At 46.7% G+C, this 12,385-nt stretch overlaps 1 protein-coding gene across 1 annotated transcript in view; it reads right to left on the bottom strand.

Moving 5' to 3' along the window:
- fhod1 (formin homology 2 domain containing 1) overlaps positions 1–12,385 on the bottom strand; it is a gene marked incomplete at its 5' end in the record, with an annotated part of 28,030 nt that overhangs the window by 4,093 nt on the left and 11,552 nt on the right. The window contains 13 exon segments of the mRNA XM_038700772.1: positions 154–346; positions 1,430–1,620; positions 1,731–1,892; positions 3,372–3,491; positions 4,105–4,287; positions 5,555–5,710; positions 7,462–8,034; positions 8,257–8,426; positions 8,597–8,746; positions 9,811–9,867; positions 9,979–10,124; positions 11,463–11,501; positions 11,956–12,000. Coding sequence (XP_038556700.1) covers positions 154–346; positions 1,430–1,620; positions 1,731–1,892; positions 3,372–3,491; positions 4,105–4,287; positions 5,555–5,710; positions 7,462–8,034; positions 8,257–8,426; positions 8,597–8,746; positions 9,811–9,867; positions 9,979–10,124; positions 11,463–11,501; positions 11,956–12,000 — 2,185 coding nt within the window.

The raw sequence follows: 12,385 nt of genomic DNA, 5'->3' as shown, positions 1-12,385 counted from the left end.
GTATTGCAGTTTTTCCTCTAAGTAACAGATCTTAATACTTCGTCCACTCCTGGATTACAGCTCAGACTGGGACTGTGGGTCATATACACAGAGAGAAAGCAGGCAGGTCCCGGTCCTGCTGGGGGCCTCTGCAGGTCTGTGGAGGAGGGTTACCTCTGTGATCATCTTGCCTCTGGTCTTGGTCCTCTCTCTGTGAGTGGCTCGCTTTCGTTTGATGGTCAGGACTCGCTCTCTGGTGGTGCGGTACTCCAGAGCGAACTCGCTGATGATCCGACAGAAACTGGTGACTTTGATGTCCCGAACTGAGGAGGAGGGCTGACCCAGGAACAGCAGGAAGGAGTGGAACCTGGAGAAGGAGGAGGGGAAAGTCTCTCTCTCTGTCTCTGTGTGTGTGTGTGTGTCTCTCTCTGTCTCTGTGTGTGTGTGTGTCTGTGTGTCTGTCTCTGTGTGTGTGTGTCTGTGTGTGTGTGTCTGTCTCTGTGTGTGTGTCTGTCTCTGTGTGTGTGTCTGTCTCTGTGTCTGTCTCTGTGTGTGTGTCTGTCTCTGTGTCTCTGTGTGTGTCTCTGTGTGTGTCTGTCTCTGTGTGTGTGTCTGTCTCTGTCTCTGTGTCTCTGTGTGTGTCTCTGTGTGTGTCTGTCTCTGTGTGTGTCTGTCTCTGTGTGTGTGTCTGTCTCTGTCTCTGTGTCTCTGTGTGTGTCTCTGTCTGTGTGTGTGTCTCTGTGTGTCTGTCTCTGTGTCTCTGTGTGTGTCTCTGTGTGTGTCTGTCTCTGTGTCTGTCTCTGTGTGTGTCTGTCTCTGTGTGTGTCTGTCTCTGTGTGTGTCTCTGTGTGTGTCTGTCTCTGTGTGTGTCTCTCTGTCTCTGTGTGTGTCTCTCTGTCTCTGTGTGTGTCTCTCTGTCTCTGTGTGTGTCTCTCTGTCTCTGTGCGTGTCTCTGTGTCTCTGTGCGTGTCTGTCTCTGTGTGTGTCTGTCTCTGTGTGTGTCTGTCTCTGTGTGTGTCTCTGTGTCTCTGTGTGTGTCTCTGTGTCTCTGTGCGTGTCTGTCTCTGTGTCTCTGTGTGTGTCTGTCTCTGTGTGTGTCTGTGTCTGTCTCTGTGTGTCTGTGTCTGTCTCTGTGTCTGTCTCTGTCTGTGTGTGTGTCTGTCTCTGTGTGTGTCTCTGTGTGTGTCTGTCTCTGTGTGTGTCTCTGTGTGTGTCTCTGTGTGTGTCTCTGTCTCTGTGTGTGTCTCTGTCTCTGTCTCTGTGTGTCTGTGTCTCTGTCTGTGTCTCTGTCTGTGTCTGTGTGTGTGTCTCTGTGTCTGTCTGTGTGTGTGTGTGTCTCTGTGTCTGTCTGTGTGTGTGTGTGTGTGTCTCTGTCTCTGTGTCTCTCTCTGTGTCTCTGTGTCTGTCTCTGTGTCTGTCTCTCTCTGTGTCTCTGTGTGTGCGTGCTGACCTGTTGATGACCCTCCGGTGCACGACCTTCAGGATGATGATTCTCTGCGTGCAGTCCTTCAGGAAGTCCGTCATCTTGTTCTTCAGCACCGCTTTGGTTTCGTGTTTGGCCACCACCTTCAGGTTGTCCCATGATGCTTTGCAGCGTCTCTCCAGCTGGACCAGGTTCTCCGCCAGCAGCTCAAAGTCCACCTGGAGGGACAAAAAAAAAAAACAACCTCTCCTGGTCATCATCTGCCTCCTGAACCTGAGGGCGCAGCAGCGCGGGAGACAGGTGGAGCTACAGAGGAACAGAGACGTACTTTGGCGGAGCGGGTGATGGCGGGGACCTCGGAGTAGACATCAGAGGATTCTGGGTAATTTTCCACCACCTGGCTGCAGGTGTGATGCAGCAGAGACTGACGGTGAACCGTGTCCTTCACCTCCACCACCTTCTCCAGGTAACCCAGCTCAAAGCCTTTAGCCTGGACACGAACATGTTAACACACACACGCACACACACACACACACACACACGTGAACCTGTTATCTCTAATCTGTGTTTGAGGACACAACAGATTTATCGGTGTCTGTCCTCTTAATGACTGAATATCTAATCTGTGATCAGAAGGGTAAATAAAGAACTTGACTCTCCAGGCTTCCGTAAGATGAGGCCCCTGCAGAGCCTTCAGTCCTGCAGGGCCCAATGGGGGCCAGGAACGTCTGTCCTATAGAAGTCTGTTTTAATAAGAAACTCCAATGCGTTCACTGACTGAGGAGCAGAGCCTCGGGGCCCTGACTTCAAACCATTTTATATTTATTACATTATTTTAGTAACAGCAGTCCTCGCTCCTGTGTCCACGTCTCAGCACGTTTAAGTACGCCGCCGCATAGTTTATTTCAAAAGTCAGTTGGGGCCCTTTGGAGGGCGGGCCCCTTTCAATCCAAACGGGTGAAACCTAGCTAAGGGTTTCAAACGCAGCAAAAGGTCAACGTTTTAATTAAAAAATACAGTAGAGTGGGCGGGGCCTCCATCTGTGGCAGACTTCTTAGAAAAGAGCCGCTTCCAGTGTTTTCTGTCACTCATCTGTGAGAAGGAGATTAAGCTAGCAGCACCTAGAATTGGAGTACGCACGTATTCAAGCCTTTACGGTAAGTGAACTGGCCCAGAGCGAGCTGACAGGCAGGTTAGAGACTTTATCCTTTCAGTTTGTCTCTTTAGTATGAAGAGAGGCTGTGAAGTCTTCATGTTACAACATTATTTATCAAACCGCGTCGGACTGGATGGATTTAGCGCGAGGAGGAAACACATGTGACAACGTCCGGTTTCCAAAATAAGGCGTCTGTACAGGATGGAAATAAGATTAATTGGATTATATTCACAGAAAGTATAAAACATGTTACATGTGTCCATTAAAAGTAAACGGACACATGTAGTTTACTTTACTAGACCCTATCGGGCCCCGGACCCCCCCACCAACCATAGTCTCTCCACATCCTGTGAGAAACACCGAGGAAAGAGAACATTTTGACTATTTGATTTATGCAGTGGTAAAAAAAAAAAAAAGGCCAAACAAATGAAAAAGTGAAAGTACATGTTCGACAAATTATTTCATTAAATTCAGTTTCTGCTTCGGCCAAGAGTTGAGACGTTCATCAGGCTGGAAAGAGTTTGTGCTCTTCAGTTTGTTGTTAGGATTTGACTTGAAACACTCGCATGAAAAAGTTCAGTTTGAAAATCACATGAAATTAATCCTTTCATGTTGTGACACATGAATTATTTCTGATGATGTTATTAGGGCTGTCCAACCAAAACTAGCGCCAGGCTGCGTCTCATGTCACAGGAACGCACTGAAATCCAAACATCACTGTGAACTCCGGCTGCTCTTTGCTTTTCTTCCTCTTTGTGTGTGAGGAGGTGTTTTTATGTATATTTATATCTGATGGAGTGTGTTTGTTCTCACGTTGGAGCTGTTGAGGAAGTTCCCGATGGCGAGCAGCGTGGCCAGGATCCTCCTGAAGGTCTGATTGGAGGCCAGCTGCTCCATGCCCAGCTTCAGGTCAAACAGCGGCTCTGCGATCTCCTGCAGGGGGCGACACGGTCACAGTCTGAACTTCCTGTTTTACACACCGACCTGCTGACAGGTGCACTGTGGAGATATTCTGTTTTTTCCCCCTCATAAAACTTTAAGACGCTCGCTGTGACGTCTGCAGAGCTGCGGTTAAACATTTCAGCCTCATCATCAGCGTTATACGTGCAGCATGCGGTCAGACAGCTCGGAAACCGCTTTACAAACTTCATGCATGGCCCCCTGTCATGTGATGGGCCCCCTGTCATGTGATGGGCCCCCTGTCATGTGATGGGCCCCCTGTCATGTGATGGGCCCCCTGTCATGTGATGGGCCCGGCCTTCCTTACAGGTGGTGATGTAGATAAAACTAAAAACATCAGTGCCTTGCGTCTCATTTCTGCTCTTCTTCTTCTACAGTTGAAGTGCATGTGGTCATTTTACTACATATCAGCCTCCCTGTTGCATGTTAGCAGAGCTCTTCACATTAAGTTCACCACGTGTTTGAAATGTCTGTATGGTGCAAACATCCTGCAGCCTCTCAGGAGGTCTGGACGCTCTGGACTAACCAGCGACACCGGGTTTGACCTTGAGAACCAGATCCTCTGCCGTGTGTGTGCGCGCGTTACCTTCTCCAGAGCCTCGTAGTTCAGTTTGAAGGCCCAGAGCTGCAGACGGGGGGTCAGGGCGCTGATGGAGGCCAGGCTGAACAGGAACTGCTCCGCCGTGCCCAGAGGAACGTCAGGATTGGCCAGCTGGGCCTCCTGGATCTTCTGCTTCTCCTCCTCTGTGGGGGTCATGGTCAGGATCTTCTGCTCAGGACAGAGGAGGGTCAGTCTAACATCTGTGGTCTACTTACTCACACAAACTTTTAATTTCAGTAAATACTTTAATCACAGACATCTTCTGCCATCCAGCTACAGGCCACAGCGCCCTCTGCTGACAGCACCAGGGCTCTCATTTATAATCAACTTGAAATGTGGTGCAAGTGAGGGAGCGCCACGTCCCACCCGTGAAACGCCGCTCATTAATATTAGTCCGTCCTGACTGCAGGAAGAAAAGGAGGCGAATTCTGACAGAGAAGCTACAAACTGAGATTTAACTCAGTGACACTGTCGTTCCTTTTGGTGAAGCTGAAGCTGTTTGGTGGGTAAAAGACGCACTTTCACGGAACGCTTGTGCACAGGAGAAAGGGGGGCCCGGGGCTCCACCCCTTTATAACCGATCTGCAGGAAGGGGCCTCCCTCTGAGTAGTGACGTCACTGACCGAAGGGGGACACACAGACGGGACGACCCAGATACTGATCTGGATTCCCCCGTTTGAAAAGAGAGGAAACCAAATGCCTCCCGTTTGTGTTTAAACATTTATTTACACAAACAGTCGGCACCCTGAACGAGGCTGCTGATGAGTTGACTTGTTTTATGTGACACACACTGAAAGATTTCCTTAATAAAACAGTGTTTTATTTTCCATAGTGTGTTTTTACAAGCAGCGCATCACATCCACACGCTGGCGCTCAGCGTTTGGCTCGATAAGGAAACGAACATGTGATAACAATGTAAAATATGAAACTCCGCTCTCGTATTTGCTCGACTGACGCACTGAAAACGGCATCAGTTTAAATATAATTTGTCCTCCCATTCACCTTATTTCTGAGAATAAATTGCACTGATTCCTGATTAAACTGTCCAACATATTTGAGGCGTTCTTTTGCAGACACAGAATCTCCGTTTGGGTTTATTATCCTAAATCTGCATCTTTTTGTGGCTGCAAATTTTTTTTTGCCCACTTCAGGGGTTTAAGGCTGTAAGCCTGTAATACTCAGAGGTAATATTGCCATTTATTTTACACAATATTCGGCCTGTTTTCAACCCGTTTCATCCTTCTGCCATGTGAGTCACCGTTTCTCTTTTCTCCTCTTTATGTGCGTACGCGTGGTTCAGAGTTTACTTACGGCACATTCTCCCGTCAAGTTTGTTTCTTATAAATCAAAACCTTTGCTTGGGAAGTGGCGTCCGCACGTTTCCAGCCCGTTTTGTACGTACGCACCGTTTATAAATGAGACCCCTGGTCTTTACCTCTATCCCCTCCTTGCTGATGGCGAACTCATCGAAGTTGAGGATGGCGGTCTTGATGACGTGCACAGCCGGCAGGACGGTCATCCCGATGTTGATGGCGTTACTCCTCTTAGAGTCCAGAACCAGAATCTCAGACTTCTTTGTCTCAGGTCCTTTCTGCACACGGAAACCTCACGTTAACCATGTTCACAACAATTACTGCGATGAAATTCACAGACTGTACCGTTAGTCGATATCTCAGATCCTTCAAACGTCCTGCATGTCTCGTCGGTCGTATTTCCACTTTCTATTAATACTTTGATAAAGTTTTATCCAACCTGCTGGCCCGACTGAGCAGCTCTGTATACAGCACATTACACATACTGTAGAATAATACTTTTATTTTCTACTTATAAACTGCACTCAGGTACATTCAGTGTTACTTTCTAAATGTAATACGTTACCGATTACAAGTTACCCTATTTAAAATGTACATTTAGTTTGTAATTAAATGACGTAACTAAATTACATGTAAGCTAATTACTCCCCAACACTGCGTACAGCTCAATCCAGCAAGTGATGCATTAGGATGAAATTCAAGCTTATATAATGAAGCTTTATTATTAATCTACTGATTCAGTTTCCCTGACAACAGCCTGACGCCTCTTGACTAAATACTGCTCAGTTCCCGCGTCATTTTCTGAAAATATTAACTGTAAATCAAAGAATTAATTAAATCATTTCGCCCCCTAAAGACACACATAGGTGGTCTACGTAGTGCTGCCAGCCCGAGTAGTCAAACAACCTGCAGCAGTCAGATGGCAGAGCAGCTTTCAAGGCGGATATTAACATCGACATTTTTTATGATTAAACAATATATATATCTGCCAATATTCATGTTTCAAGTGTTCCTTAAATTTGGTTATTAAAGGCTAGTGACCCAGTTACATTCTGAGCGGAACATTTTACATCGTAAAGATAAACTGGTCAGGGCTCAGCTAGCAGAGGAGCTGTCTCTAAATCACCTCAAACATTTGTCTAATGATCTTTCTTGTTGTTTATTGGCCAATACATCAAACGATAATATATATCTGTCATAACATAATATAGACCTGGCTGTAGCCTGGGAGACAAAATCTGGGGCAGAAAGTAAACCTTAGCTGCTGTCAGTAAAGCAAACTGCTGGGAGTGTGTGGTTATTATGGACTACCACCACTACCACCACCACCACCACCACTACTACTACCAGCAGCTGGGCTGTCACATTCTATAGGGGGCAAAAGCAGAGTTTCTATGGAGGACCGAGTCGGCCACAATCAAAAATGAGTACAAAAAAAAAAAAAAGCACAATAAATAAACAAACACCCTATAAAATGCACCAAAAATTTAATTAAATGAAATAATCAAATGCATATAATTTGATATCGTTTTTTAATTTGCTTCTTTATTTATTCACCTTTTCACCCTATTATTTACCTTATTTATTGATTTTCCTTTATAATTTTTACTTTTATTCCTTAATTATTATTATTTTTTAATATTTCTTTGAATATTTTTGTATTGTTTTTACCTTATTTATTTCCCCAAAAGGTATTTATTCCATCTCCCCTATCTACATTTTTTTTACTTTTTACATTTCTGTATAATAAAAAGACCTTATTAATACAAAGGTGATTAATAAAAGACACAAATTAAAAGAGATGTATCAATTTATGTATTTCTTGAACATTTTTTCTGTATTCATTTTTGATTGTGGCAGACTCGGTCCTCCATAGCTTCAGGCTCCTGACACCTTACTTAGTCCGCTCTGCTTCTCCATCATCTCTACATGTTTTAGACACTTGGAGCTCTAACGCTGCCGTGCTTTGACATGAAAAGGAACTGTACTCTGTGCTTCCCACAATGCATTTGTCACCTAGCCTGGTTACCTTGGAGACAGCGAGCTCCTTGGCTCTAGACTCAAACAGGTGTTCGAGTCGGGACGTGTCAACCGCCACCTTGTCCAGAGACGCCCACACCGTCCCCCGACCGAACCGGCACTTCTGAGGTCCGTCCGCCTGCTTCAGCTCCTTCCAGAACAACTTCACCATCTTCTTCTTCTTCTGAGAGGAGGACGATGAGGACGAGGGAGGAGGAGGAGGAGCACCTGGAGGAGGAGGAGGGGGAGGAGGTGGGGGACAGGCTGGACCCCCTGGTGGAGGAGGAGGGGGAGGAGGAGGAGGAGGAGGACCAGCTAGGCCCGGGGGAGGAGGAGGAGGGGGAGGGATGCCGGAGGAGCAGGAGGAGGAGGAGGAGTCGACGAATGTGTCCATGTCCAAGACGTCGATGTCCTCCTCGTCCAGCAGGTCTGAGAAGTCCAGGTCTTTGATGCGCAAGGCGGCGGCGCTCAGCTGCAGCTGCTCCCAGGCGTCAGAGGGGCCCCCGGGGCCCAGCGGGGTCATCTCCAGGCGGCGGACGGGGCCCTCCACGTCTACGCTGCTCTGCTGCCGGAGGTAACGGGTCTGATGGAGCATGTTCAGGTGTTCATCATGAGACAGAAACTCACTTTATATTTTCTTTATGTAGCCACTGTTCACTAAGCCCCGCCCCCAAACAGTGATTACGTAAACCTACAAAACGGCCGCATTTCATCCTACACACTTCGTTTTGCTTTTTTCTGTGCCGGGTTCAGTTAGGTGATCAAATATGACGAGCCAAAAAGAAAAAAGGCTCTTTATTCACACCTGTTGCTCTTCAGCCAGTCGGGCCCGAGCTGCCTGGGCGGAGCCTTCCAGCCCCTCCAGCTCCGCCCTGCGGGAGGTGCTGCGCTCGCTGGGGCCGGACGGCTCGATGGAGCGCGCTCGGAAGTCGGACAGACGGTCCACCACACGCCCCCGACCGCCCAGATCTCCACCTGAGAGGAGGAGACAAAAGGTTCCTGACTGTCTTTAACAAGCGGCGTCTTTTTAATCGACGTTCAAACAAAGAAACTGTACAAGTAGATTTTAAAGGCCTTTTCTAAAACTCATTCAGATGTATTGATTTATTCATTGTTTACAGACATCACAGCAGCAGCTCTCTCACCGGGCAGGAGGCTCCCTTCTTCCTCGGTGGTGTCCGAGGCTGCAGCGGTCGGGCTCAGAGGCGCTGCGCTGGACGTCTTGGAGAACAGCATGTCCAGCAGAAACTTCTTGTCGTTGGACAGAGTGCTGCACTGCCGCTGCACCGACCCTGCTGCAGACAGACGTGAACAGGAAGTCTCATAAACATCCTTCAGAATAAAAGCTGACGGATGTATGTTGGTGTACAAAGACGTACAGAAACAGGACAGAGCTTTGTGTTATTTTTGCTAGTGAGATTTTGGGAGTTTGTCTCTGGTCAGTGGAGCAGGTACACTTTTTTTATTTTATCAGTAGCACAAAAGACAAATAAAATATATATAAATACAGGTAAGAAACCCCCAAGGGCTTTTAGTGAAACCTCCCCTCTGGATTTTCAGTTGATCTTATTCAAAATTATTATAGAAAACATAATGACAATGATGAGAAACGATTAAATAAAAACACACAACACGCGTAAGTATTGTTTCATATTTAACTTAAATACTGACAATGATGGACGCGTTTTGATAGAAAAGGGGAATAATATTCCAAAGTGAAGGTCCTCTGTATTTTATAGAGCTGTTGTATGATAATAAGGGAGATGAATATGCTTTGCTTGATGGGTTGGATATGAACGGACATCACAGTTAGTTAAAAAACACTTATGAAATACTTTTGGTAGGTTGTGATTTGGGACAATACATTATACATAAAGATCCATGTTTGATGGATACAGATGTTGAAAATGGATAAAATATTTATCCTCTTGAACAGAGGAGCTGATGGTTCATACCGATTTGATGCAGTTGCCAATCTTAAAAACCTTTTTTGGATTAAAATAATTTTTTGAAGAGAAGAAGGATAATTACTGAACAATGTGACAGCACGAGATGTACGGATACTATAATAAATAAAGAGGATTGAGTTACCATTAATATCTAATACTTAATTAGATTAAAGCCTTTCACTCCCATTTATTAATATTTGGTTTGATTCACAGACCAGTCAGCTGTCGGCCAATCGCTGCAGGTTTAGAGACCGTTCACGAGGCCTGATGTCAGCTCCGGCAGCAGGGGCACGGGGTGAGATATGATTCTGTGTTCGCTTCAGACTCTGATGGACTCGCATCTCCTGAACAGACAGGAACTAACAGCGCAGGCGGGCAGCAGAGGATTGTGGGTAAATGTAGTGTCTCACCTGGGTCATTCTGGGAGTCAGTGTGTTTGTTTGTGTCCAAAGTAGCGGACGTCGAGGCTGCAGACAGACGAGAAGGAAAAACCGTTCCTTTAACAGGAGTTACCGAACAACACACGATAATATACTGATCAGTTTTATCTGTTAGACGCCATGAACACGGTGTTTCACCCTGAGGCGGCAGCTCCTCAGCTGGGGCACCGCTGCCCTCCTCTGCAGGCTGCAGGCTCGGGGTTACGACATCATACTGGTCCAGCTGTTTACTTCTCCTCTTCTTATCCCACTGTGTGGCTGCCAGGGTGCGCAGGAAGGCGTCTCTGTTGGGGGGGGGGGGGGGCAATGAGAAGGAGTCAACATGGCCGACACGCAGCAGAATCTGACCTGCTGCCGCCGGGACTCTCAGGTCGCCACTTTCACATACTGTTGATTTCAGAAAGCGGCTTCATAATCTAACTTTGAATGAACTGATGATTTCTTTAAGGTAAACTCTGATGATCCTCTACTTTTCATCTCATCATCGAATGTTCAGACTCAAACCAGGATTCATCCGCCGCTGAAAATAATCCCCAATAAATGCTCTACTTCCTCCAGTCTGTCTGATAGAAACTCTGTGAGGAACCAATGGGCTCGGAGCTCCACAGACAGGAAGTCAGACATGCTGCTGGTCTGAGTCTGAGGTTTAATGACAAGAAGAAAAAACACACCAGCAGAGTTATACACAGTATGTGGAAGCAGAGCGACACTAAATCACTTGAATCAAAGAGCGAGAGATTCGTTTTCTTCTTCACTGCAAAACCCAAAACCAAACCAGCTCCAGATTCAACACCAGTGATTAGACCACACCCAGCAATAAAAAAAACTAAACAAAACACTCGGGTCAGGACCTGAGGATGCCATCAACCCGCCACCACACACCCGTGAACACACACCATCAAGCTCAGATTCATGACTGATGTTAAGTTTTGGACAGGCCGGAGACACAAACACATTCCTGTAGTTTTTAGTTCTTATTCACACTCCGTCTGTGGAGGGCGGGGGGCTTTTAGGGCAGGGCAGGAGATGGTTATTCTACTTTCACATGTTCTATCCATTGTAAAAAAATATTTACATTGACATAACTGGAAAAATAAATGTTTATTAGTGTTAATTACACTTCTAATTTCAGCGTCTATAGTTAAAATTATTGTTCCACTGAGAGTTGGGAGAAAGTTAAAAGTCCTGTATTCAAACTTTAACATAACTATATCCAGTCCAGCTCAGTAATCTAGTTGTGGAGGTGGACCTGGTCCAGGTCTGAGGCACCACAGAGCTGCTGGTTCCTGCTCTGTAATGTCACGTCTGTGTTTAGTGGCTGCAGCAGTCACAGTTTCTATTTCTATTGTTCTGATCTGAACAGCAGGAGGACAATAGAACCAGAGCAGGACCAGGAGACAGAGAGGGGGCGGCGAAAACAACAGGACAGAGGAGGTTTTCTGTACTTCATACATAATGAGATCAAATCACGGCCCAGGAAGTCATTTCCTGCTCAGTCTTGACAGCAGGAGGAGGAACCAGTAAACACGACTTCACTGTGAAAAGTTAAAGTTCTGAACACCCAGAAATCACCACAACCCAGGCTGCAAACTTCTTCCTGCTTACTTACTACTGGTACTTACTTATACATCCTCAGAACCGGCTTGTTACAGTCATCTGGGCTGCAGAGACACAACACAGGGCTGAGCAGGACACACACACACCACCTGAACCAGCGCTCAGGCTCACAGTTTCTAGTCCAGCTCGGTCTGGTTTCTGTGCCGCACTCAGAAGGGTGAGATTTTAGTATTGGGGAGTATTGATGGTGTGACAGCTGGTCTGTGAGGCTGCCACAGAAAAACACGTTTGAAAGGAAAGTAAACTGTGTCCACAGACTTGTGGAGAGAAGTTCTGACAGCAGACGGACACAGAAAGAACCAGCGGGATCAGTAATCAGTCAGAGCTGGATGCTGATTGGATGCTCAGCTGCATAAACTCTCATAAACTCTTAAATAATAAAGACTGCTTCAAACAAAAAGAATGAAAGTTACTTCAGGGACATGAAGCAGGGAAACATCATAACCATTCATTTTATACGGCGGAGGAGGAGGAGGAGGAGGAGCAGCGTGTACTCACCAAAAGGAAAGGTCCGCCTCCCCAGACCCAGAGCTGGGGTAGGAACTTGGGAGGAGAGCAAGAGAAAAAAAGACGATGCAGGAGGAATTTTGAAAGAGAGAGAGAGAGAAAGATTAGTCAGTCAGACAGAGACAAACTGATCAGAGCTGACGGCCAAAAGGAAATCTGAGATGAACCAGAAGTGAACAGAAAAGATCTCAAGATAATCTAGAAATGATCCAGAGGTGTTTCAGACACACGGGGCCGACCGTACAGTCCGCCATCAGACACACGGGGCCGACCGTACAGTCCGCCATCAGACACAGTCCGCCATCAGACACACGGGGCCGACCGTACAGTCCGCCATCAGACACACGGGGCCGACCGTACAGTCCGCCATCAGACACACGGGGCCGACCGTACAGTCCGACCGTACAGTCCGCCATCAGAC

This window comes from Micropterus salmoides, unplaced genomic scaffold, assembly GCF_014851395.1.
Source record: "Micropterus salmoides isolate LMB-PRFRI ecotype aquatic unplaced genomic scaffold, ASM1485139v1 Ms_hic_scaffold_6, whole genome shotgun sequence".
Lineage (NCBI taxonomy): Eukaryota > Metazoa > Chordata > Actinopteri > Centrarchiformes > Centrarchidae > Micropterus > Micropterus salmoides.
The sequence above is the reverse complement of the archived record's forward strand: the minus strand, read 5'-3'. Positions and strand labels throughout refer to the sequence as shown.